Source organism: Sander lucioperca, chromosome 7 (assembly GCF_008315115.2).
Source record: "Sander lucioperca isolate FBNREF2018 chromosome 7, SLUC_FBN_1.2, whole genome shotgun sequence".
In the NCBI taxonomy this organism is placed as follows: Eukaryota; Metazoa; Chordata; class Actinopteri; order Perciformes; family Percidae; genus Sander; species Sander lucioperca.
The window spans coordinates 8573925-8601440 of record NC_050179.1 but is presented as its reverse complement, the minus strand read 5'-3'; the positions used below and the strand labels follow the sequence as shown (position 1 = coordinate 8601440).

Genomic DNA, 27516 nt, shown 5'->3' with positions numbered 1-27516 from the left:
TTAATAACTTTATCAAATCAACAAACAATCTAAACGGGGCACCACCCTGGAAATCAGGGACCAATAATCAAACTGTGAAACAGTCTCATTTCGGTGGTATTCCCTTTAAAAATACCGATCTGGATTAATTTCATTAATTTAACTAGTATATTTTAAAGGAACAAAAGGAATCATGAATTCGAGCACTACCTGTTTCAACCAGCAATTATTACGACAAAATACACAAAACAATCACAGACAACTGCTATTTAAAATATAGTGGAATTTATTAACTTCAAAATCATCAATGGCCAATCAATAATCCTTTGATCAATTAAAACCAATATACCCTTTTTAAACTACAACAAAAAGCAAACAAGACATGTCTCTGTGTGGGTGCTGTGTGTGTGTGTGTGTGTGTGTGTGTGTGTGTGTGTGTGTGTGTGTGTGTGAGAAAAAGGGGGGCGGGCGGTGAGGAGATGTAGTCTAGCCCAAAGACTACAAAAATGGCTACTCCTGTGAGCTGCACAAAACTATTTAGCCTCACGAGGGCGGTAGTGGTGCTAGGTGTAGCCAAGGGGGTAAGCTTCGCTTCAGAGCTCGAATCTCCTATGGCGCCATTTTGATGCTACAAAGCGATCACCCGACGTTAGCATTCACACAGACCAGACGTGAATGAGAGAGTCTCCAGTACACTTTAAATTGTTTATTTAAAAAAATGTCTTCATCACTTTGACATGTTCAATGGCAGCTAATGTGGTCAACCATGTCACATACAATATTGTGCAAAGCAATTAAAAAAAAGCCCTTATATTCTTTGCCTTTTTTTACTGGCTGATGTAAGATTAAAGTAAAAGTAGTCAATAACGCCACACATAATGCTAGGAGAATGCAGATTTTATTTAAAATGTGATTTTAAAATTATTATAATCCTATTTTTATTTTAAAACAATATCCATTCTTACTCCCTTTGTGGCTATTAATGAATGTTACTCAATTAAATACTTTATATAAACCTAAATAATTAACTTTAGCTTAATCTGACAAGCTACAGACAAAAGCTAAAGTATCTTGTTTTTCTGCCAGTTATTACAGTTCTCATACTTTTATTTTGACACGTTAATGTTACTTCCGGTCCAGAGCGCATTGGTTTTAGTCACCTTTGATCTTTAACACGTAAGACCAAAATAACATTATAAACAAGACCTGTGTTCCATCCATTCCAACTATGCATGTCATAAATATGAGCCTGTATTCTCGCTGTTGGTTTAAAACGGAAACATGAATAACAAAAAATCAACAGATGAAAAAGTTATTTTTTGTTTTTATGAACATTGGAAAAATGGCAAAATGGAGCTCATAGTTTAATTTTTTCGTTTTGATTTGAAACGAAAAACTTTTTATTACACTTTAGTACCCTGACCCTCCCCGACCCCCTCACACAGGAAAAACAATGTGTAAATCATACGAATTTCAATGCTTAGCTTTTCGTAGCTTTTCGAAAGCATGGTTCATGAGAAAAGGCTGCTTTGTTCTATCAGCCTAGCTGTTGCTGTGATATATGTTATAAGTAAATACAGACCAGCAGTAAAAGTATTCAGATCCTTTACTTAAGTAAAAGTAGCAATACAGATATGTTATAATACCCCATTACTAAGTAAAAGTATTTAGTAAAGACAAGTATGTTTATTATTAGCAAAATGTCATTATACTCATATCAAAAGAAAAAGTATTTATTCTGCAGGCGGAATGGCCTCCATTAAAATATTATTTTATAAAACAAGTAGCTCAAATCAAGCAATGATTGCTTCATAGCCGTAATATAATAACTACATATCCTGGCTATGACATCTAATTCCTTTACCCAATACGTATCACTCCCATGATCCATTGTTTATAAAAAATATTGATTAGTGGAACTTTAACATTAGTATTTGAGTAAATACACTTTGTCAGTTTCCACCACAGCCACAACAGCAATGGTGTTTATTTTCCACTTTCTCTGTCACCCTGCAGTCATCAGGCACCACTATCATGGTGGACATAGCAGTGATGGGAGAAGCCCACGGACTAATCACAGACCTGCTGGCTGACCCCTCACTGCCCCCTAACACCTGCACCTCACTGCGGGCCGTCAGCAACCTGCTAACCACCCAGCTCACCTTCCAGCCGCTGCACAGGCCACGCCCTACTTCCCTGCTTAACCCCAGCGATGCCTACACCTTCTCCGACTCAGAGGAGGGACCTGAGAAAGGAGAGAAGACGTCCATCCATAAGGTACTGTAAGGACATACATGAAGTGTCCTGATTTACACTTTACTGGTAAGATATGCAGTACTAGGAAGTCGAGATGAAAGTGAGGATATTTCACCCAATATCAAAAGTTAGAACTGTTAATCAAAAGTAGTCATAAACGTCCGTCCGCCGTGGAAACGGCTGAAATAATCCTTAGATGGAAATGCAGGCCACTTTATTAGGGCCAAATGATTTATACACCACACACATGTTAATCTTTTAGTCCATGTTTCAGCTAATGAGTGCTTCCTGCTCTCAGAGCTTTTAGCATCAAATGAAGGAGTGTATTTTCATAGAGTTGAGTGAAGAAAAATAGAACACGTCTACTGCTCCGAGCACTATTCTCCCTTTCATAGCCACAGCTGTGTCAACATGACAGATGTGCAGAGCCAGACAGTGTGTGTGTGTGTGTGTGTGTGTGTGTGTGTGTATGTGTGTGTGTGTGTGTGTGTGTGTGGGAGAGGCAACATGAAGGTGAACGCATCTCTCAAAAAGGTAAAAAAGAGGGATGGGTATGTGTCAACGAAACTGGAACCCCCCACCACAATTATGGATCCAGTTATTAATCTGAGGAAGATACCTGTCCTGGCTGTCTTGGAAGCTGGCATGTGGTCGATGGCTGCCATGCCGTCAAGCCAGTTGCATGGTTGACAGGTGTTTTTTTTTACATTGTCTGAACTTTGTAAAGTAGTTAAGACAAAATACGCCTGTTGAGTGGCCAGTGAGGCTGCACTCATTAAGACTCTGCTTCCCAGAGACAACGTGCCTGGTTCTATCTGCCCGGGAGGTTAATAGCAGGAGGAGTGAAGGTGGTTAGTGCGGGAGTGGAAAGCCCTGCGCTTGCTTTTTTGCCTCCTGGCTAACAGTTTAAAGTCCATCCGTGCATATTGATGCCTTTCAAGCATTTTTCCAAAGGCCATTTTCTGCCCAACACAGGGCATGATCTCTGTGCTGTAAAAAAGCCACTGCATTAGAAGCACATACTGTACAAAAATCAAAAAACATGAATGACAAAACACACAACTAATTATAAAAGGTTACACCGATCTCACTTTTCTCACCTAAACAGTTATAGAGATAAGTCCAAGTATAGACTTAAATTAACAGTGACAGCAGCAGGAATGAGCTGTATTTTTACTTTTCTTTTCTTTTCTTTTTTTGTGACGATAGCCTGGTTTTTGCCATGCTGCTGCCGATGGTGATGTGTGTGTGTGTTTCTGTTATGTGTGTTTCTGCTTTTGATGCGTGTCTGCAGGAATTTTATTAGAATTGAACTATGGTGCTGCAAAATCACACCATAGCATCATTAATCCACTTTTAAAATCCAGAATTAAACACATAATTTAATGCAATTGTAGTATGCACTATACAAAACACATTAGTAATAGCGTATATGCTATTTTGTGTGCATAAATGTGTCAGTGTGTGTACATATAGTACGCTCTGATTGTGCATGGCTCTTTTGTAGGTATGTGTTTTTTTTGTAGTATAAATTTGCGTACATGTAACAAAGAGTACATAGAAGTCAGTAAAATGTCCACTAAACTGACCTATACCAACAGTGTGTGTGTGTGTGTGTGTGTGTGTGTGTGTGTGTGTGTGTGTGTGTGTGTGTGTGTGTGTGTGTGTGTGTGTGTGTGTGTGTGTGTGTGTGTGTGTGTGCTTGCACTCAATATATGACGCCTTGCTGTGAATGGGCTCATTCAGGATTCTGAGGCGATCTTTACTAGGTCACCCTGCAGAAGACTGAGAGAGAGAGAGAGAGAGACTGCCATGTTTAGCGCTGCTGTCCCAAGCTGCTGCATAGCACCGAACAGATGGAGGCATCAAAAGGGCACAGATCAATGGGAATCCCAGAGAAAAGAAAGAAAAGAAATAAAGAAAGAGCAAAAAGAAGGCAGATAAAGGAAGAGACTGAGAGAGCGAGACAAAAGAGACTTACAGAGAGAATGAGAAGCAGAGAGGCTGTGTCTGTGCAATGTAATACTGACGTATCTAATAATGTACCATGTGTGGCATCGTTGGTACAGCTGCCTGTCAATATTCTCCAGTCAGTGATAACTGTGTTGATTCTCTTTGGATGCAATGAAGGAAAAAATAAATGTGCTTCAAATCATGAAAGATTTTCCAGGTTATATCAGCTGCTTAATTTGTTTCATCCAGGGCACATTCAGGATAAAAAACTGTCTCATCTAGATGATCAATTTGACTGCAGACAGAGCGAATAAGCATTAACCTTATCTCACAGGCGGGAGTACTTTTAGAGCCAACACAATTACAGTTTTTTTTTATTCCTGCAGTTAGTTATGGGTGAGGATTTAATCATTTATAAAACAATAATAAGAAGGGTGTGTGTGTGTGTGTGTGTGTGTGTGTGTGTGTGTGTGTGTGTGTGTGTGTGTGTGTGTATTTTCCTGTGTGTGCAGCGTCTGAGGCGGAGTCTCCACCCCGGTCTTTTGAGGAGGATCTCTTCCACGTGGACCACCACCACCTCCGCCACAGGCCTGCCCAGCATCGAGCCCGGGCCCGTCCGAAGGGACCGCAGCGCCAGTATCAAGCCCTACCATGAAGCACTCACCTGCAGGTACCTAACACCTAGCAGGAACTACAGCTGAATGACTGACGTTTATTTGTTCTTTCTCAGCATACACCTCTCCTATACTCAGAAACTAAAGATTTAAGAAAGATTTAGCAAATGTAGTCTCATTTTTACATTATTCCTTGCTTGCTGTATTATTTCTTATTATACTGTTATACTGTATGAAAAAAAAGTTTTCTATGTTTGAAGCAAAGCCCTAGAATTTTGTTGTTCAGTATACTAATTAGGTCCTACTGTGCAACATTGTACTATAGATATACACAACCATGGTACAAATGCTTTAAGGAGGACTTCTACAATGGCTACCACAGTATGACAAATGTCTCTGAAGGTTTAGAGGTTTATTACCAGCAGTGTGGCTGTAGTTATACCAAAGACAGCGTGAGTGAACAGTAATGGCGCAGCAGTTCGGAAGAGGATGTGTGTGCTATGGGAGCCAGAATGGAAATATGCCCCACAGGAAAACACATTAACCTGAATAACTAAGACACACATCAACTCTCCGCACAGTAGTGCTGAAGATAGCATGAGAAAGAGGCTACAAAGAAGTAGCATGGCTCAGAAGGAGATCTGTATACATGTGATATTAATGGTATTCTTTATTTTTATTTTATGTAATTCTTGGGGGAAGCTGTTGTGGGATAGAGAACGTTGCAGGATATGTATGAGTGTTTGTGTGCATTAATGGCTCTGTGTGCATGAAAGCATGTATTTGTGTGGTGCGATTTGTGCCTGGATGCACTTTGCTTTGCAAAAGCTGTTGAGAAAATCTGGCCTGGTTATTCTATTGTGCTCAGACAGGACTAGTACACATGCAGTGAATCAGTAGAAATGTCAAGACACAACAGTCCCGTATTGTTGAAAACACAACAAATAACTGTGTTTCTTTCTGCTGTTTTTTATTTCACTACTAAATCACATTGATGCAGTAAATCTAGAATAAACACAGGTTCTTGATTTATTATAGTAAGTATGATTACTAAGTGAAATTTCAGCATAATTTACTGTGATAAGCGCAGAGATTGCATTCCTTACAATTACTTTGTGATTACTGTGACGTTGTGTTTGGATTATCTCAGAATGGCTTGTGTTTTTTTTAATGAATTTCAGTGAAGAAAAAATGGAGATTCAGATTTGAAAATGTTCAACTGTGCATGTTTGCGAGTACTTGAATATGAGTTATTGTGCATACAATGTTTTTATGATGTGGATGCACAAGCAGTAGTCGACAGCACATGCTCCCTGTCTTTAAAATATTAACTATGTCTGAACAAGAAAGAGTCTCTTTGTGCTTTATCAACCTTATTCAGTTTGTCCCCTGTCGAGTTTGTGTCACGGGCATGAAAGTCCTCTGATGGAGATTCTCTGCAAATACAGATGCTTCTCTAGTATAGGTTTGTGTATATATGTGTACGTGTTGTTGTATAAAGATAATTTAAATTTCAGAAGAACTTTAATCAGATCTCTTAACTGAAGCTGGAGCTTAATTATTAATGTGTAGAAGAACTTCAGAAAGCCATGTCTGATGTCAAAGACATGCTGAAAACAGCCTGCATTAATTCAAACAATACAGTTTCAACTGATGGTAATTGTTGTGTTATTCAGTTGCATTTGTTTGGAAGTTTATGTGCAGACATACAGAACAGATGTTGGGTTTTTCCCTCTCTTATTTAAGGCTATACATGAAGATTTATTTTCAAAATAAAAGAAAGTGCAACCTGTCAATAAAGACAGAATACATCTAATGAGCTTAGTTTTCTGGAACTTGAGATTTAAATCAGCTTGCACACATACTTACTGGAACAGTCAGTTAGATAAAAACTAACTCACTGCTGTAAAATGAGCCATGACTCTGCAACTACATGGCCTATTTCCCACCTCAGATTAATTTAGAAATTAATTTTGTGTGGATCATTTTGGCTGAAATTAGATGTTTCCAAAAGAGTTGCAATGTTTTTTAGTTTGGAAATTAGCAGTCAGCTTGTCCGATCAGTTGTACTGAGTATAGTTGGTACTGCTTGTGTATATACTTATGCACAGCTTAATTCATCCAGGTTGTTGCCAGCCTATCTTTATTTGTTTAGTATTTTTTTGTTGTGAGGAGATTTGTTTCATGGAGCTATTAACTGATTATGGCTGTACTGTTCCTGTAAACACATGTGGCTCCTGTCTTCCAAGATAATTATTTAAGCCGAGCTGTCTGGAGTAACATGCTAACTAGCCAGCCAGACAATGCCTGCAGCTTATGATAGATAGACACACCTACAGTATTTGCTCAGTTTATGGCCATTATCTGATACTCATGTAGATTAAAATATTAGGTGCAATAATATTGCCATTTTACCTCTCTGGCACATACAGCAGTTCTTTCTAAGTGTTTAAAGAGCAGATCAGTGTTCTGCTGCGTCCATTGAGACACATCAAGTGACACAAAAACTCCATAATGTATTCATCTTTACTATGTTAAAATAAATAATGTGTATGAAACGTGAATTGACTTTTCTGCAAAAATGTGACCAATAACTACTGCAATTTGTTTTAATATACAAAATACTGCTACCATGATAACACCATGAGGCCAAAAGTAAAGAAATAGTTTTCGCAGAGGAGTTCTGGGTTTCCCTGCAGAGCCCTGATCTTAGACGTATAATATACAGTGCTTTCCTCAAAAAACAATGTATAGACTAATACAAAATGAATCCCTCTCAATCATCACTTATGCCCTGCTAGAAGTGTGTGGTGTGGCAGAGACCCTGCCCTCTGCTTGGATTTTCTCTTTTCTTCCTATATTGGTGAGAGCAGGACGTTTGTGGGCGCCAACAAATAGCCTTTGGGCCCCACGTGGGTGTGTAACCCCCAGCCAATAAAAGCGTGCAGGTTGTGCAGCCCGTTCTCATTCCCAACTGCTGCTTTGCCCATCGCATCTCATATTGACACACAAGTCTAACTGACACAGACACACAGAAACAGACAGGATGAAGCTTTGCATTCACTCATAATCCGACAATGCCCATTTCTGCGTATATATAATCTGGGTTGAACAGAATTCAGTGTGCCTGTGTCCATGTAGTCTGCTGTAGGGGGTGATTTACCCTGCACATTTTTGCACATATCAGTGTGTGCATTGAGTACATTCTTTTCTGACCACTATGAAAGCACATTACTTGCTGATTCCCGTGTAACCACTCACATTTAAGAGTTAAGAGGATTTATAAGCACTCAACACTTTCCAGACGTTATTCTTTGAAGGGTAGAAATACTCATGAAAGAGCTTTTTGTGACGTGTGACATCCTCATACTAATACAAACTCATACTAGTGATATTGTTTAAGGTGAGTTAGCACTTAAAGAAAGACTACCCTCCTATTCACTTGTAGGACAAATTCTGAGGTAGAATTTTTGTTTTTAATGATTTATTCGAATCTGTTAGTGAACAATTGTAAATATAAAGGTACAATATGTAAAGAAAATAAGATTTCATCATAGTGTTACAAACTTCTTTGGAGCTTTGGTCAGGGAGGAGTCTTCAATACAAATTATGTATCTGTGGACAACATAACTGTCACATTGTGTATCTGCTTGTTGATAAAAAGCAGTCATAAACAATCAATACATAACACATTTGTTAAAATATTTACACAACAAAAAAGAAGAAAGTAAATACAAAAAACACAAAATGAATTCAACACAAATAAAAAAATAAATTAAATAAAACAAAATGTTACCGCACTGAGTAAAAACAAAATCTGCAAACATTTTTGTGTTGTGTCTTGAGCCCTCTCAAGAACTGTGTGGGCTGCGTCCGTCAGTGACTTGTTTGGGTCTGTTTGCACAATGACAGTGTGATACTCGAACAAGTTCTGTAAATGTAAGCACACTGAGCAGCTTCTGTACACAAAGCCCTGTTGCCTGGTCATAAAGCTTAGCCCAGCCCAGCAGCAGGCCCCAGCTATGGCCACTTATGGCGGTGTGAGTATAAACAAACACCTGGGCCTCTCCCCAGTCACCAGAACCTCACAATTAACACACGCGTGCGCGCGCGCGCACACACACACACACACACACACACACACACACACACACACACACACACACACACACACACACACACACACACACACACACACACACACACACACAGTCACAGCTGCTTCTTCTGGCAGAGGTTATACAGACACAATTGGAGAGTACAGAGAGTCTCTGGGTTTAGTTTACTGCGGGTGAGAGGGCTCTTTTCCGAGTAACAATTCATTTAAATTTTGTTTCAGGCATCTTCAGTGTCGAGCTAAAATACACGTAAACAGGACCCATGCCTAATGACAACTTCTTGCTGTTGTTGGGGTTAAACCTGTGATAGTTTCTTAGCAAACAGCAACCTGCCAACACAGCATCTCTCAAGTGGGCTTTAACACAACAATCACGTTTTGGGGAGTGTTTTTATAAAATATGTACTGTAACCTGTATTTATTATCCCTTTTGAGAGCTAGCCAAGACATAGTAACATAAGAATTTATTTACAGATCAAACAAAACATCAATAATCATTCCTGATATGTAATGAGTCCTATCAGAAAAGTGAAAGGCAGAACTGGTTGGGGAAGAGGGAAGGAGAGAAAGAACACATTGAGGGGAGAAAATGAACACATGGCTTCAATTGCCTTCTCTCTGCTCCATCATCAAATCTGTAGAATCTTAATTAGGACATTAGGCTTCTTTTTTTTCTCCCTCCTTTTTCCATCATGTCAGCCTTCAGTGACGTACATTGTTCAGAAGGAATAACACCAACTTCAAAGCTACAATATCGCCTTTTTTATCACACAGACCCGGCAAAAAGGGGGTGATTGAATGCCTTCCATTTCCCTCAGCCCCGGCCACTGTGCTGTTATCTTCTTCACGTCATCTGGCTTGAGAGTAGGTAGATTACTGGAAGCAGAAATAATGGCTGCTGTGTTTATCGTGGCTTGGACACTGTCCTTTTGGGCTCTGAACCAAAGGTAATCTGTCAACCTGCTGTGAGTAGTTGAGTATAACAACTGGGAGTAAACTGCAGTGGAGAGGGGAGCAGGCAGAGGCCAGTCAGAGCTCATTGCATGGCTCGAAACTATTAAGATAAGCAACATGGAAGGAGAAGGCTGTTCTCAGAAAAAGCAGACAATGTTGCAATTTATACAGTATTTCCTATTGCAGGATAATTAACTTGATGAAGGTTTATTCTGGAGAATGCCAAGGTGCTTTGGTATGAGCACAGGAGTCATTTTCAACTTCACAGACTCCCAATTGACTGTTGACAATTCACTTGGCTGTATTTAAATTTGTTAATATGATGTGTAAAGCAAGAAACCAATTTAGACCTTTCATCTTTGTATGACTATTCTTGTTTAAAAAAGCATACGTTTGAAAAAAAGTTAATTATGTTTAAAACGTTTATTTTACTAAATAAAAGTACTGTATCTGCAAAGTCACAAAATTAGTATACAGAATTTCTAGAGCTGAAGAGATGAGTTGATTAATTGACAGAGAATTCATCCACAAATATTTTGATGATCGGTTAATATAAAGTCATTTTATAAAGCAAAAATATCAACATTTTACAGTTTGATGTTTATCAAATAGGAGTATTTGCTGTTTTTTTTGTCTTCTATAAGGGAGATGTACGATTTTTGGCTCAGTTGAACGCACAAAACAAGCAATTTGAAAAAATCGTGAGAGAGTGAATAAAGAGAAGGAGCGCTGTGAATCAGAGGAATAAAACACTATTTTTGAATTGTTTTCAAGGCGGTTATGATTGTTTCAGATTGTTTATGTTCTAAAGCACAAATAAACACACACCTCAGCGGGAAAGTGCAGCATTGTTGGATAATGAATGTGTGAATGCAGAGCTTCATCCTGTTTGTTTCTCTGTGTCTGTGTCAGTTAAACTTAAAAAAAATAAAATAATAAAAATAAACATCCCAAACTCACGAAAATAATAAGAAAAGAGAAAATCCAGGCAGAGGGCAGGGTCTCTTTAGAAACAGACAATACCACTTCTAGTGGCTCATAAGTGAGAGAGAGAAAGAGAGAGGGATTCATTTTGTATTAGTCTATACATGTACCTTTAAGGTTGGAGAAACGTTATTGTTTTGGTTAAAGAATTAAAAAAAACTGCACTCTGACTTGAAGCACTAGACAGGATGGGTTATTTTTTCAATACCTAACTGAAACCATGCTCTTTTCCTAACCTTAACCAAAGTGTTTTTGTTGCCTAAATCCAACCTGACCACACAACTGAACAAACATATTTGCAGGCAGTAGTTTCATTCTTCCCAAAGGTATCAGGCAAAACAAATCTTTAGTATATCAACACCATTTCTTTGAGACAGTGTTGAAACAAAAACATACAGGAAAGTGTATTTTGTCTTCGTACTGTAGGTATATCTCACTGGGACAGTTAAATTACTGTAACTACAATGCTAACTACTTTAACTACACTTAAGAAGCTTTTTGTGATAAAAGCAGAGTCACTTGATACATGACTGACAGATTCCTCGAGTGAAAATGGTCGGCCTTCTTATTTACATTCAGAGCTGAAGGCTCAATGTCAGTAGCTGAGGCTATTCTGCTGCATGAGCAGAATAGGAAGATTGTCTGCCAGTTCTTCAACTTTCATTAAAAGTAAACCTTTTAAGCCAAGCACTGCTGCCTGCCCAGACCCCCCTGACAATAATGTACTAACTGTTCACCCGCCAAACTATCAAACTATTTTATATTCCACACCTGCTAGGCATTACACACAGTGGTCCAACATGGCCATGCAAACACAACAGAACTCCCTTTGTTGGGGCCTCAGGACCATTAGGCAGGGTGGGTACAGCTCAAAAGTGTTCAAGAAATAATTTATCAGAAGAAGATAGACACACTACAGGGCTTTGTGCTCCCTGTGACACCATGCTCTAACGGCAGGCATTTCCTGCCCTGAGAAGGCAGGTTTTACAACATTTAGGGAGAGGTATTTTAATTGGAACCACCTACAGCCTGACAGTGGCCTCAATGGAGAAACATGGAAAAGCTGTTGAGAGCAGCTCGGGAGGCTCCCCATGGTGTCACACAGCTAACTAACCAGCACAGGCCAGCTCAAGGCTCTTTCCGTAAAAGATAATATTTGCTATTTGATATATAAACCAGTCAGTAAATGTGGATATTTCCATCTGTCTCTCAGATTGTGGCTTGCAGTAAGCCGTTCCAGTGGCTGATCCTGATTTGTCGTTAAGCTCAAAAAGGGTGGGCTCAATTTCTAATGAGTCATTTATAACAGTGCAAATACCAGCAACTGTTTCAAATTTGTTTTGTTGTTTATTCTCATTGCATTGTGTTAATGTGTGCATCCATTACATTCATTAATGAGTATTTTTCTTGAAGCATCTGTATGTCTGTTTCATGTTGGGACAGCACAGTAGGAATCCCATTATGTTTTTTTTTTCTTGACAAGTTCTGTTTGACATCAAAGACAGATGAAGTGAATGGCATTATTCCCAATTCTTTGACACAGCTACAGACAGAAAAGGCTTGCACATCTTGCTTTCTACAAACAAACACACATGTAGTATTCTGTATTTGTCCCCCAGTGATTCTTTATTTGAACATTTTCTGTTGATTTCGGTTTTTAACACTGTTCTGCCAAACAAAATCAACATTTCTCTTTAATGCACTTTATCTCTAACCTGTTAAACCCCTCTTGTCCACAGCTGTGGGAGACCATACATCAGACTGGGCCATGGGGAGGGTTCTATAGACAAGGGAGACAGGGTACCACGGTCAGGTATGCTCTCAGTCTTCTTTCTTCTTATCATTACCGGTACCTCCAAAAAGCATATGATGAGTGCATGAAGAGGGCATACGTATATACTATATCACAGTGTTTATTTATAGGCAATGATATAGAAGCCTAATACAGTAGATATTCAAAACAAAAAAACTCAAAATGCATGTTCCATAGTGTACAGCTGCATAAAAACCTGAACAAACAAATTACTTTTGTAGCCGTGTTACATAAAAAATGCAAACACACATTTCCAATGTCTTGTGTCTGAATCATTTTCTTTTTTTCTTTGGTTCTCCATACAAAACAACTAACCTAGAAGTTGTGAAGACAAATCAATATAATTTCAACATAATACTCATTTTCAGCTTAAGCTTAAATTTTTAAATTCTCAGTCACTTATAGTCAGGGTAAGAAAAACATTCACTGTTTTGCACCAGTATTCAACAATCAATCAGTTAGAAATCCATCGTTGAAAAAGCAGTTTTTCTGATGATACAAACTCAAACTACTGTATAAAGCACTGCTGCCGCCAGACACACTGTGAGATATCTTTTGAGTAAGGGTGTGGCAGCAATCACTAACATGAACCACTGTTAATGAACAGGAGTTCTCACCCTCTCTGGGAATTTGACATAGCAGAAAATTGGCTATAACAATTTACAGAGAAGTAAATTCAAAAACCTGACTAGATCAGTTTATCAGTTCCTTTCAGGCTGCAGTGTGACAGCTCTTTGTTTTTACTTTTACTAGCAGAGGACCAAGTGTTGGTGTCATCAGACTATGAGAGCACCCACGAAGCCAACCACAGTGACAGCAGTGATGTAGCACACACAGAGGAGGACACAGAGGAAGGAAAAAACCCAGCCCAGAATGTCATCCTCCATCCACTAATACCTCCTGAGGTAAAGCGAGGCAGAATTACTGCTCATACAATAAACAAACCTACATACATTATTAACATTGTATTTGCCTTACCACTTCTCATTATGTGTCACAGGACAAACCAATGCTGGCTCCAGAGCCATTAGTAATGGAGGACTTAGAGCCTTTAATGAGTCAGCTAAATAATTGGAACTTCCCCATCTTCAGTTTGATGGAAAAGACCAATGGGAAATGTGGACGGATCCTTAGTCAGGTGAGCACATCCAGGAGCACCAATGATTAAGCTCAGAGGTCAGCCAAAGTGTCAATACAACTTTATTATTTGCATAATGATACTATGATTTGGACACCATTTTAGCAATAAAATGTTTTAAAGTAATACAAATACTTAGTAACATTATGTTGTTTTGCAGTCATAAATGAATAGGCTAACATGTAATTGCATAGTATTATCTACAATATTATAATTTATTGATTATGAGTTCCATGACAGTACCCCTTTTACATGTAATGTGTTGATTATCCATGCCTAGTGATGTTCACAGCACAGACTCAATTAGATTTTTGTCTTTCAGGTCTCCTACAGGCTCTTTGAAGACACTGGCCTGTTTGCAACCTTCAAGATTCCTGTACATGAATTCATGAACTACTTCCATGCCCTTGAGAATGGTTACAGAGACATACCATGTAAGCTTGAACATCTCGCTCCTTCTCATGTTTTTTAATTTTGCTTCAGTTTACTTATAACCTTGTTTGCAGCTGTAACAATGAAATCAGCCACTAGAGGGTAGTATCACACCGTCATATATGACTGTATGCAGCCTTTACGTTGTTACAAGAAACATAAGCAGTCTAACAGTGCACCCTGGTGGAGAAGATTACACACACTGAGCAGACTTGTTTTCTTTCCTGACCCAGATCACAACAGGGTCCATGCCACAGATGTGCTGCACGCAGTCTGGTACCTCACCACACAGGCTGTGCCTGGTCTGCCCAGCCTTTTTACTGACCATGGCTCTGCCAGTGACTCAGGTGTGTCCATAAATGCAGACATTTGCTTGTCCTGGTGGGGGTGCTAGTGTGTATGTGACTCTATTAGTCCATAAAAGTATGATGGAAGTTGTCACATAAGAACACATAAGCTCCCAATACCTTTTTGTTCACTTTTTATAACTTTTGTTAAGCCATTTATTACCATAAAGATCTATATGTAGGCCAGACTTTTTTATTTAGATATTTCCATCTGCCTGCAGCTTTACTGTGAGCCATCTCTAAATGTCAGAGCATCAAACCTGCAGGAGTGTGTGTTCTTATCCTACTCACAGTTTGTATTATCTTACTCAGGCTTTTGGCACTTGCATTTACGTACCAAACACTATTTGAAGTCTAGAACAGCATGAAATTGCAGGCAGATTAGAGTTCCCTCTCACCCATATTTCCATAACCTCATTTGTATGCCTTACTAGGGCCATCCCTTTGATCCACATATAAGTGGATTTGAATGTTCAAGAGTGTGTTTCTGCGTGTGTGTGCTCTAGAAGAGTGTGTGTGTTAAGGCATATGCACATGAAAGTACATCATGTGTAAATTTTGCCACCCTGCTCTTCACCCTGCTCACTTTGTCTGTTCCCCTGTGGCTAGACTCTGACAGTGGAATAACACACAGTCATATGGGCTTCCTGGTTTCAAAGACCTACACTGTGTCAGAAGATGGTTACGGCTGTCTGTCAGGCCTCATACCTGCTCTGGAGCTCATGGCCCTTTATGTGGCTGCCGCAATGCACGATTACGACCACCCCGGGAGGACCAATGCTTTCCTCGTGGCCACCAGCGCCCCACAGGTACTCGTGCTATTCAGCCTATAGTAGAGAACAGCTTCTGATTAGGATCAAAGTCAGTGGAAGTTTGGGCGCCTGGGTAGCTCATCTGGTAGAACATGCACCCATGTATAGAGGTTTACTCCTAGACGCAGCGGCCACGGGTTCAACTCTGACCTGCAGCCCTTTGCTGGATGTCATTCCCCCTCTCTCTCCCCTTTCATGTCTCCAGCTGTCTTATAAAAATAAAGGCCTAAAATGCCCAAAAAATAATCTTTAAAAAAAAATCTGTTTTTCTTTGTAATCAACAAGATGATCATTTGATTGTCGATTTTCATAAACTGCACTGGCAAAGCTGAAGCGACTCATCAGTCTGACAGCATAATCAAACAATCACCAGTTACAGTAGCTTCTTGTTGCTTGTCAGAAATTGACAGGTGTTGAGGTTGGATTTGTAAAGTTCTGTTCTATGGAGTATTTTCTGTCTAGACATATCTCTTCAATGTAGATATGTAGGCTGTCATAATACTGAAAGAGATCTGAAAGTAGCACACAGTATAGTGGCTCTAATTTTCTTGATCATACTTTGGAAGCATGATGTGGTTTTCTCATTTCTTTCAGTGTTGTAGTGAATCTCCTACATCAACCAGTCTCTCTTTTTTAGTACTGCATGTGCAGGATTGCTGACTTTATATATATAGGCATTTCTGTACTTGTTTATGTAAATGTGAAGTGCTTGTGTGTTTGCAGGCAGTGCTCTACAATGATCGATCCGTTCTCGAAAACCACCACGCTGCCTCAGCCTGGAACCTCTTCATGTCGCGGCCAGAGTACAACTTCCTCGTCAACCTGGATCACGGGGAGTTCAAGCGTTTCCGTTTCCTGGTCATTGAGGCCATATTGGCCACTGATCTGAAGAAGCACTTTGACTTCCTGGCTGAGTTCAATGCCAAGGTAGTTCTAAAAACATAACTGTTTTACATTAAATATTGAAAAGATGTACATTTTAGATATGAAGAGTTTATGGATATGGTGATTAAATCCGTTGATAATGTTAATTTGACAACATCATGAACTTAAACTTCTCAGATTGTTTGTTGAACATTAATTTAAGTATTTTTGGGGGCTTGAAATTATAGGTCAATGCTTGGCTTATGAATACCTATCCTCAGATATGAAGTGAAATGTTTTCATTTGAATAGTTTTTTTATTCTGTTGTCTTCAGAAACTTGATTGGCTGAATAATGAGTTGTCTGGTAAACTTTAAATGGTAGCAGTATTCTTTAGTTTTATGAGTCAAGTATGTTCTGTGGAGGTGCTTGCCTCATACAGTCACACCTCAGCTCTTTTATTTACTGAAAAACAGCTTTATTGAACGGGAAATGTCCAGTGTTTTTTGTAGAACAGGTCTGTTTGTGTAGAACATTGCAGCACTTGCAGTATGTTCAGCTCACATCAACAACACAAAGCACCCTGCAGCTTCTTAAGAACTTGTTTAAGCAGAATGTTGGCTTTAGATTTGAGGTTCTTGTGTTTTTCCCATTGTGAGTATGAGTACAATGGTGGTGCTCGATGGCCAGGGCCTGTCAACTAGCATTGAGCTTGCTGGCTTGGCAGCAAACGTAAAAGCAATGTCTCTCACTGTAGTGCACCCTGCTCTGCTCTTCCTGGAAGCAAATTAGCTTTCTCTGAAGTACCCATCGAGTTTCGTACTTGATCTCTAAAGCTTCCTGAATTATTAGGTTAGAATGGTAGGACTCTGGGAGTCAGTGGTGCTCCTTTTCAAGATCTGAAGCTCATTAAGCATTACTAGAAATAAAAAAAAAACATTCAAACAGTGTAGAATAGTAGAATATATCTTACACAAACTTTATGTGATCATAACATATTTAAAGCATAGTAATTAAAACCTCTACATTTTTAAATAAAGCACATTTTACCAGGAAAATGTCTGCTCATGTACCTCGTAAGAGGTGAAAGCCACAATTAAAAGGCCTTAAGTTCTCATTGCTTTTGTCTCATCGACAGTGCATTCCAGTGTTGCTGTCTTCTCCCTGATTAATTAACCCTCTAGACATTAATATGAATATACAATCTTTGAACAACAGATCTATGGCATCACATTTACATAATATCTACATATCACACACTGTGCCTGCCAACATAATTGAATATGTTAAAAGTCAACATGTCTGTTTGTTGATCCCCTAGGTGGGTGATGATCCATCCACAGGTATTGATTGGTCTAACGAGAATGACAGGTTGCTGGTCTGCCAGATGTGCATTAAACTGGCTGACATCAATGGGCCTCTGAAGTGCAAGGACCTGCATCTGCAGTGGACAGAGGGCATTGTCAACGAGTTCTACGAACAGGTGTGTGAACCCACTCTGATCGGAACTTGTTTTTATTTGCTAAACTAAAGATCAATGTTCTGTCATGTTTACATGCAGGGGGAACACACCAACACAAACACCTGTGCAGTATAACACACTATCCAATACAATACTTACTTAATACAATAAACCTTGTTGAGGGTTTGGTTGAGGAGAATGTTAAGGTGTCAGTGTCATTGTATTTTCTGAAGACATGATTTTATCATTTTGATTTTAGTTTATTTATTCATATAACATATATGTTATTGTGTCTTTCAGTTAGCCCCATCCCACCCTCCTCATCATTGGCAAGAAGAATGTAACACTTTAAAAACCTATCCTCTGGCCAATGACCTATGACCTTTGACCTATTTTATTCTGAAATAGTTTAGGTTCAGTAAACAAGTAAACATTTTAACAGCTTTAAATGTAACACAATTTCAAGTCCTGATAGCTGCAGTGTAGACATGACATGACCTGTGATACCACAGACAGACAGACAATAGATGTATTGCAGCAGAAAATAGTCCCCAAAAAAGACTTTCTCCTGTTTAAGTTACATTTGTTGTTTGTTGTCGGCCATTTTCTTTTAAATAAAAGTGTTTATTTGTGATTTTAAAAAAAAAGATCTACATATTAAAGAAACGGATGGGCTCAATGTTAGGAGCATTTTTGGTTTTGATCTTTTCATGGGATTAGTTCAACAAAAATATAGAGTAAATAAATTGTATATTGCCAAACTTATCCTTTCAGCACCACAACTACATGCCTTATCTTAAACTTAGCATGCCTATCCTAACCATAACCATTACATTAATGCAATTCAAACCTTTATCCTGGAGTTAGTGAGAACCAGCCAGAACGTCCTTACTATGCAAAATGTCCTAATTCTTCATATCCAAAAATCTAACTGCTGACACGCATGCACGTACACACACACACACACACACACACACACACACACACGCACACACACACAGGTGGTGAATATATTTAATCTACTTAAATTTCTCACAATGTTTTCTCTGTAGAGGAGCAGAACAGAATGACTCCTAGCAACATGCTGTGTTTCAGACAAATTCATTCTATTTTGTCTCAGACCCCATAGAAGCAAGTACAGAAACTGAAATACAGTCCTCCCTTTCTCTATTTGTTCCTCCACATAGACTTTGGACTTCAAGCTTGATTGATTTTGCTCCCTCTAATTAATTTTTCATTCTTTTTTTTTCTGACATATTGAGATAGTAATGGCAGTGCAGTGCTCCCTCTGAGAGCTGTTTTTGTGTGAGGAGCTGTCATAATTCCATGACAAGACTTATGCATCTGTTCAGTTATGTATTCTACTTTTAAATTTTAAATTGATATGGTATTTATATAAGCCAAGGGAACAGTAGCGACAGTAAAGATATCTGGTCATTTTTTCTGTAACAATGGGCTATGATTCACATGTGTAACGTGAGGGTTCGGTATGTGGTGGTGGATCACTCTTTATGAGAATAAACAGCAGGATGGAGACAGATGACTTTCTCAAGCGGTACTTTACTTAACACCACTCACAACAACAACACTTCCTTGTTTGGACCTTCACGTGACTGAACTAACCAATCAGAAGTGAGAACTTAGACTGAGGTAAACGTGAGGGAATCAGAGAGGCAGATTCAACAGAATATCCTGACTGTGTTAAATATGTAAACATGTAAATATGTAACTAATAATTGTGTAACATAAATATGTAAATGATTAACTGACTAAACATTGTAAATACATTTCTAGTAAATTAACTCAAATATAAATTATATTAAATTCTGAGCCTTACACCTTTCAAATACGAATTAACTCCACTTCTAAACCTCTATACAATCAATCATGTGTAATCGTGGCCTTATTTTCAATACATACTCCATGGTCCCTGACTGAAGAATAAAGTCATGGTTAAAGATGGGTTTGGTGGCCGGGTTGGATCAGTGGTAGAGCAGGCGCACATATACTAAGAGGTTTATGCCTCAATGCAGAAGACAATTTGTGACAATTTCCTGCATGTCTTCCCCCTCTCTCTCCCTTTTCTCACCTAGCTGTCATGTCATAATTAAAGGTGGAAAAGCTCAAAAAAATAATCTTTAAAGATGGTTTTGTACTGGACTTGATTTAATTATACTGTCCCCATCATCAACAACTATGACCTCAATGCTAAAACATATAATTAAAATAACACCTTTATGACTGTCAAAAAAGAAAAACACTGACACAAACTGAACATTATTGGCATTATAAAAGTAGATTTTATAGCAGAACAGTTGGATTGCATTAGATTTTACAGGTATACCTAATGAAGTGGCCACTGAATGTACAGTGCTGCCCCTATCAAACAGAATCTAGTCATACCTTCAGCCTAATTTCAGCCTAATGCCACCCTCAGTGACCTTTGTTACAGTATGTCCCCTTGGCACTGAATGGCTGCTAATCTCTGCTAATTGCATCTAGGTCACCCCTATGCACCCAGCTACTTCAGATAGGTGACACAACCAGCGTGTTACAAGCCACTGTGAGTTCCTTGGGGGGAAATGAGAAATGCTCTTTAATGACAATAGTTTTAGGGCTGCTAGATGTGGTAATACAGACAGGGTGCCCAGGTGCAGTCTGTCTCTGACAGCCTTGTGAGTCCAACAACCTTAAAAAAAGAAGCAAACCAATACAACTCCTCCTCTATACAGAACATGTTCAGGCATGTATGCAAAGCATACACCATCATACACAAACACTTTGTCATGGAGCACAAGCAAACATGTCGACAGAGCCTTGAGGATAAGATTTGTTTTCCATGCTGACAGGCTTTCTGAAATTGAGTATGATGTGTGAACCAGGATCTGGGTGTCTTGAAACTGTATTGCAGTAACGGATGAATCTCTGGACTCACAGAGGCTTACACTTAACATTTATTGTAAGTCCTACTGCCAAATATGAACAGTCTTGTATTTATTTGGATAGCTACATTAGAATACACCTGGCAGGGTATTCATAACACTGTTTCTTAAACATATCTCAAAGAAATGAGACATTTGGGAAAGCTAACCTTTCAATGCCTCTGAACTCTACCCATCTGTTTAGGATGTAGCCATGGTGACAGCTGGATCACAGAGCTCCTCCACTAGTTTTATGTCCGCTCACCTCCTGTCAAGAATTTCCAACAAGTTGCAAATCCATCACAGATCCCATCTTTTGATTACTCTTATTGTGCTTTACATTAGCAGCTCACTGCTCTGCAGGAACAAAGGCATTCTACTGTAAGGTGTATGGGATGACACTTAGGGTCAGTTACCAAGGCTGTTGTTCAATGCCGTTTATAGAGAAGTCATAGACAGCACACATGCTGCTGCCCCACAGCCTTCCGCAGCCATATATTCTATATTCCTATATTCTTTGGGCCTTTGTGTAAAATACTTTCATGGATGCTTTGGACACATTTCTATGCCCAGCTTTAAAGTGCCCATATTTTGAAAAAATCACTTTTTCTGGGATTTGGGGTGTTATGTTGTGTCTCTGGTGCTTCCACACACATACAAACTTTGAAAAAAATCCATCCAATTCTGTTTAGAGTGAGATACGGTTTCTGAATGTGTCCTGCCTTCAGTCTCTGGGTGAGCTGTTCAAAATCGGCAAGGCTTGTGACGTCACAAGCCGAAATGAGCAGGCTAACCGCAACCATTAACTTGTAGCGTTAGCATGCTAACGCTAATGCTAACGCTAGCATGCTAATGCTAGCATGCTACCTCGTTCTCAATAGCAAAGCACTGCTACAACACACACAAGTTCACCATAATCTACAAAAGAACTACTTACATGTGCGCCCTCATTTAGAAGTCTCCCAGCTAATCCTGCCTTGTAACTGACCGAAGTTGTAGAAACAGCCTTTCTTTTACTGTCTATGGAGCTAGCTAGCTGACATGATCTACATCTGAGCTACTGCACATGTGCAAGTGCAATCAAAGATAGTACAGAAGAAGAAGAAGAAAAGAGGTCTCACTCTGTAGCTAAAACAGAGACCAGCTGAAAAGAGGATCTGCAGCAGTGAGAGAGAGCGGTGCAGTACAACACAAATATGGTGTTTTTTGAAAATTAAACCATGTAAACCTATTCTGGTACAACCTTAAAATACAATTATGAACCTGAAAATGAGCATAATATGGCTGCTTTAAGCTTCCCTTTTTTGTTCTCCCTGTTACACCATATATTTTGAGTTCTGACAGTGTCTCAAATAATTGTCTTTGGTTTCATCTCTCTGATGCAGTCGGCACTAACCTTTACATTCTTACACTATTAAGACTCAAACCTATCCATAATTGTGAAACAAATAACCTAGGACTTGATGGACGTAGGCTTGACATCAATCCGACGTCTGTTCTTGTGGAATCTTATGTGTGTTGAAATTTTAATCATGCCATGTCTTGGCATTTATGCACTAATGTGGGACATGCTTAATGTAGGGTGATGAGGAGTCCAGCCAGGGCCTTCCCATCAGCCCCTTCATGGACCGAGCGGCACCACAGTTGGCCAAACTCCAAGAATCGTTCATCACACACATCGTGGGACCACTGTGCAACTCCTACGACTCAGCCAACCTCATGCCTGGACGTTGGGTGGAACCCAACCTAGAGGCAGAGGAGCCAGAGATCACGGAGAATGAGGATGATGAGGATACTACAGAGGAAGACACGTCCACCAGCTCAGAAGCATCACGTAAGCACTATGGTCTAAAACAAAGCTATAAACCTGAAGTAGTGCCACAATCATCAACTGGAGGTGATCAGAAACATGTAGCCTAGAATGCCTGTTTTTGTATGAAATCGTTTGTTGTTATCATTTATTCACTCTGAATATGGATTTGATTATACAATATAATATACTGCAAGACATCAAACAGTGGTTTCTCCTCTGAACGATGGGAAATAAATTAGTTTAGCAGATTTATGTAGCTGTAGTGTGTATTTATGATTTATACAACATAATCAAGTTTTTTTTTTCTCCAGAGAAAGGAACTTCCAAGAAGAGAAGGAAAGTCTTCTGCCAGATCACCCACCACCTGCTGGAGAACCACGAGATGTGGAAGAAGGTAATTGCAGAAGAGGAGGCCCAGAAACATGGCCAAGTAACAGAATCTGTCCATTTAAACAATGTAGCTGAGCCAATTCTGGCAATTCACGAGGAGGAAGAAGAGCCAGGCAGCAAAGAGGAGCTAGTTGAAGGAGAGGATCCAGAGGAGGGAGTGGAGGAACCAGAGTGGCCTGTGTCTCCGCAGGAAAACTCTAAACCTCCAGAGGAACTAGCGGAGGACCCACACTGAAACAGCCCATGGGAAATATGGCATCAGTCAGGGCAAGGACATGAAGAAGTATATAATGTTTTCGTATCCTATCAACTGACTCCTGTCTCCTGCCAGCACATCACTTAGACACAACACTGTAGATGTTTGGGAAATGTGTGCCTATACAGAAAAAAACAGGGTGGGAAAATTTGTGCTTTACACATTTTATCTGAATATCTTGTTTCACCAAACATTTAAAGGAGCTTTCCATATTGCAATACAGGATTATTTGTGTACTTTGGGATACAGACTCTTTTGCTACTGTCAAGAGAAGAGGAAGACTGCTTGCACAGACCCCAACCCAATGTGGTAACACAGGACTGCAGAAATGTGCTGCCAATTTATACATAATTATTTTCTGAATGCAATTATAATATATATAGATCACAGTTACTTGTACTTGTGTTTCAATTTTAGCAAGAGTTTTTGAGGTCTCACATGGGCCATAATGTTTTATATATATATATATATATATATATATATATATATAAAATATATATATATATATATATATATATATATATATATATATGGATTATAAAGGGAGTCAATCAAATGAGGAACATTGGCGTATCTTTTATTCCTTTCAACTCCTGCCAAAATGAATCACTCACCCATAGGCTTTAGCATATGAAATAATTATAAAAAAAATGTGTCGCCATATTAAGTACTTTATACCTTTAGGTGTAGCCATATTACTTTAAGGAAGAAGACTCAAGGCTTCTTACACTCTGTATTTATGTGTGTGCGTGCGTGTTTGCATGTTTAAATTAGTGCGCCTACATGCACAGTTCTTCTGCAGAGGACATAGATAGATTCAGCAGATTTATTTTTGCCATTTCTCCCCAAGGTAAATATAGTGGTCATTACAGTGTTACACTGTCCCATGTTGCAGCACTGACAAAGCAGCAGAGGGTGTTGGAAATGAATCTGTGCTGAATACAAGACCAAAAAGGGAATACCAGTACAGAGAACATACACTAACACTACCAAAGTATTAAGGGAAAATATGAGGGGAAAAACAACAAAACATGTAACCCTGCATTCATAAACATACAGAACCAGAAAGCATAATCTATTCAACAGAAAATTATTAAAATGCATAATCCTACAAAGTTCTTTGAAAATGCCCATAGGTAGACTAACTAATACACTTTTTTCTTTGTCTTTTCTATCAATTTTTGACTCTCTGACTATGTATTTGGACTCAGTGTGCTGTATTATTATTACTCACTGGTCCTCATTGTGTAAAAACCTGCAAATGATGCTGACCTTTAACCCTCAGGAACACCTCAACTATTTAAATTCAAAGTAAACACCTGTATCACCTGTGAGGACAGTAAGTTACAAATGTGCAGAGATAGTAAGCTAGTTTATAATGCGTTCATAAAAGGCTTAGAACAAGGCTGAAGCTTAAGTCACAACCCCTCGCTTTTCTGCGTTGACTATTATACTGTAACATCTTTCTAGATAAATACAGTGAATCTGCTGTCAGGACTTCAGAGTGCATCATTTGGATGGAGTTCTGCAAGTGAAAGTCCAATCTGATAAGGCTTTGAGAGCCGAAACAATAATCTCTGAGGCTAACTACTGTAGCAGTTTTTACGCTAGTAAAAAAGATGCTTTTCTTTAATGTAAAGGATATGCATTGCAGTAAAGGTTAGCTTTTCAGTAATGGCCAAGATGACTACGATGGCAGCATGTGGCATTTAATCACTTTTACTCTTTGAAACATCAAATTTGTGTGTGAGTGTGAGTAGAACAGACATTTAAAGAGAAAATGGCGATTATTGTTAGTTGTTATGGTAATGTGTGTCACACTCATGTATCTATAGAGAGACACACATTTTCATGATGACTTACCAATAGAAATTTGAAGCAATTAAATCCGAAATTCTCAATTCCTCTCTAGCAGCAAGGCAACGGACATAGCGCCCAAAAGATGCCTCATCATGCTTTGTGCTACTCCAGTACTTATTTGTTGCAAAACCTCTCCTCAGTGAGTCTCGACTTTCTGCAAGTTGGTTTATAAGGAAGTTTATGTGGAAGTTAGCCCGCTACAATGATTACAGTTCTTTGCAATGGCAAGAGTACACATAAAAATGGCTGCCACTCTGACCATCCTGCTATGTTGATTTGAATGGGAATGTCTGTTCTACTCTCATTCTATTTCTATGGTTCTGACATTTATCTCCTTGTGAATTTTGGCCCACATTGGCCCTAAAAATTTGTGTAGCCCCTACTTTCAAAACACCATGACGTAAACCAATTACATAACAAACTGCACAGTAGCTTGAGCAGGATGCAAAATGTCTCTAAAGAATATCCCACTTTGCTTCAATAATTCACATTTACATAGAAAACGTGTTTGAGATAGCATAAGTAGATCTTGAGTTAAAGAAGTAAAGTGCTCTACACTGAGTTTGAATTTTCTGTCACACACGAGTGCAGTGAGGTAATATGTCATGAATGATCCACTGCTAATCATGATGAGTTTTCATGATCTACATGCACCTGAATCTTTTATGCACTGGTATCTCATGTACCACTGCTCTCTATAATCTCATTTCTTTAAAGTGATCTTCAAAAAAACTGCACAGCACACAAGTCAACCTGTAGACAGGATATGATAGAGCTTTCCTGTGATTGAAATTACATTGGGTATAGAACACCATGTCCTAGTATCCTTGCAGATCCTCTGATACTCTATTACCACACAATGTTCTTGGCTGTGGTGAATGGTGCACTATGCCCGTAATGGCCTGTTAACTGCTGCCCTGACTCTGCTACAGTGTGGAGGGGCTCAGGAATTACAGCTGAGGCCACACAAGTTGAAGATAATTAGTTGAACCACTGATTAGACAGATAATCATGTATATCAGGCCAAACTTGTTAGCAGCTACAGAATCAGATTTTTTTTTTCTGGCCTCTAATGATCGTGTGTTGCCTCACTCTTTGTATCCTATATACAAAATGCCTGCTGTTTTCTGTATGTTGTCTGCAATTCATACCTAATGAGCTATATAATCATCATTACAGACACAATGAATACATTTTATTCAGCTTTTGAAAAACCTGATAACATATTACCAATGTTATGCCAAGCTATTCAATACAACACAGACAGCTTAACCAAAGTGGTCCAGATTTAGAAAAAAAAACATCTATCATATGTGTGTAACTTCCACTTCTAGTTCTATTTCAAGCCTCCAGGTTGTACAATTATATAATTACTTATTATTAACTCAAACTCTCCAATGCTCCTGCTTTGTGAATGTATAAATACAGTATGCAGTGTGCGTGAGAGAGCAAGATATTGTGTTTTTGTGTCTGTGTCTATTTACATTCTTTCATTGGCATCTCTAATGTTACTCTGTTTTGTATTTAGAGGCTGCTTTTACTCAAGTACAGTAGAGGTGGTGGAATAATGAAGGGTAAAGTGATGCAGTAAATTGTGTTTCAATTCTTCTCAGATACTCAGATGAAATTGTTATTCGCAGAAGGTCCTATAGCATATTTCTCCTTGCGCTTCCTCTTTGATCTGTCAAGTGCTTTGCCTGCAGATCAGAGATGCTCACTTGCAACAGTAGTAGAGCATTCATCACACAATGTATCTCATCTTTAAAGGTGATGGGATTCTGTCTACTGGGTTATTTTGTTGATGATCTTTTTATTTTATTTTTTTAGAGTGGACTATGTATGCATTTTGCCCAAGTCACATCAGTCTTAAGTCATTACTTGTGTTTGAGCTGATACAGTATATCAGCATTGATAGTGTATTTTTATTTCTTAATTGGTTTTATTTGATTGTCATACTTATTCACACATGTAGCATACGTAACTCTCAGAACCAAACAAGCTTTACAATTATGTAAAAAAAGAAAAATGAGACGAGTATTTTTATATAGTTGACACGATTAAATAATTGCTTTCTTCTCACTAGTACCTTGCACTTACCACATGTACTAATACATACACAAGGAAGAAATTGTCCAAATACACGGTATTTGTGAAAGTAAAACCATTAATTTTCTTGCAGGTTGATGCTCCATTTTGTACAATATACGTATATGCTGTACAGTAAAGAAATTTTAAAACTACAAAAACTCTTTTAGATATACATTATTTATTTTTACCATTTTGTAATTTAGACACTATACTGTAGCTTCAATATTGCCAGACTTACTGGAAGTGCCTATATTGGTATTATGTATCATACAGTGAATATATTTGAAGATCATTAGAAGTTGTCACAAACTGAACCATGTGGATGTTGTAATGTGAATACATTGAATTACAAGACTATAATTTCTGTGGTATCACAGTGTCTGTGTTGTGATTATTTTTCATCTTTCGATTTATATTTAGAATCTGCTTTATATTAAAATCTACAAGGTACATCATGACATAAT

General features: G+C 38.7%; 1 protein-coding gene and 1 long non-coding RNA gene across 4 annotated transcripts in view; both read left to right on the top strand.

The window, feature by feature from the left end:
* Nucleotides 1–23239, top strand: part of LOC116038570 (cGMP-inhibited 3',5'-cyclic phosphodiesterase A-like) — a 72565-nt gene extending 49326 nt beyond the window's left edge. For 2 of the 3 annotated variants that reach the window (XM_036003215.1, XM_036003217.1), the window contains 12 exons: nucleotides 1996–2256; nucleotides 4701–4858; nucleotides 12597–12670; nucleotides 13424–13575; nucleotides 13671–13808; nucleotides 14131–14242; nucleotides 14474–14587; nucleotides 15197–15396; nucleotides 16123–16326; nucleotides 17584–17745; nucleotides 22227–22479; nucleotides 22770–23239. In XM_036003215.1, the coding sequence (XP_035859108.1) occupies nucleotides 1996–2256; nucleotides 4701–4858; nucleotides 12597–12670; nucleotides 13424–13575; nucleotides 13671–13808; nucleotides 14131–14242; nucleotides 14474–14587; nucleotides 15197–15396; nucleotides 16123–16326; nucleotides 17584–17745; nucleotides 22227–22479; nucleotides 22770–23083 (2142 nt within the window). In that variant the 3' untranslated portion in view covers nucleotides 23084–23239. The remainder of the gene's footprint in view (nucleotides 1–1995; nucleotides 2257–4700; nucleotides 4859–12596; nucleotides 12671–13423; nucleotides 13576–13670; nucleotides 13809–14130; nucleotides 14243–14473; nucleotides 14588–15196; nucleotides 15397–16122; nucleotides 16327–17583; nucleotides 17746–22226; nucleotides 22480–22769) is intronic. The other variant, XM_036003216.1, reaches the window with a different exon arrangement.
* A 393-nt stretch (nucleotides 23240–23632) lies between these two features.
* On the top strand, nucleotides 23633–27427 carry LOC116038547. The gene is made up of 2 exons (XR_004102130.2): nucleotides 23633–25497; nucleotides 25551–27427. It is a non-coding gene; the product is annotated as an uncharacterized LOC116038547 (long non-coding RNA).
* Nucleotides 27428–27516: the final 89 nt, after the last annotated feature.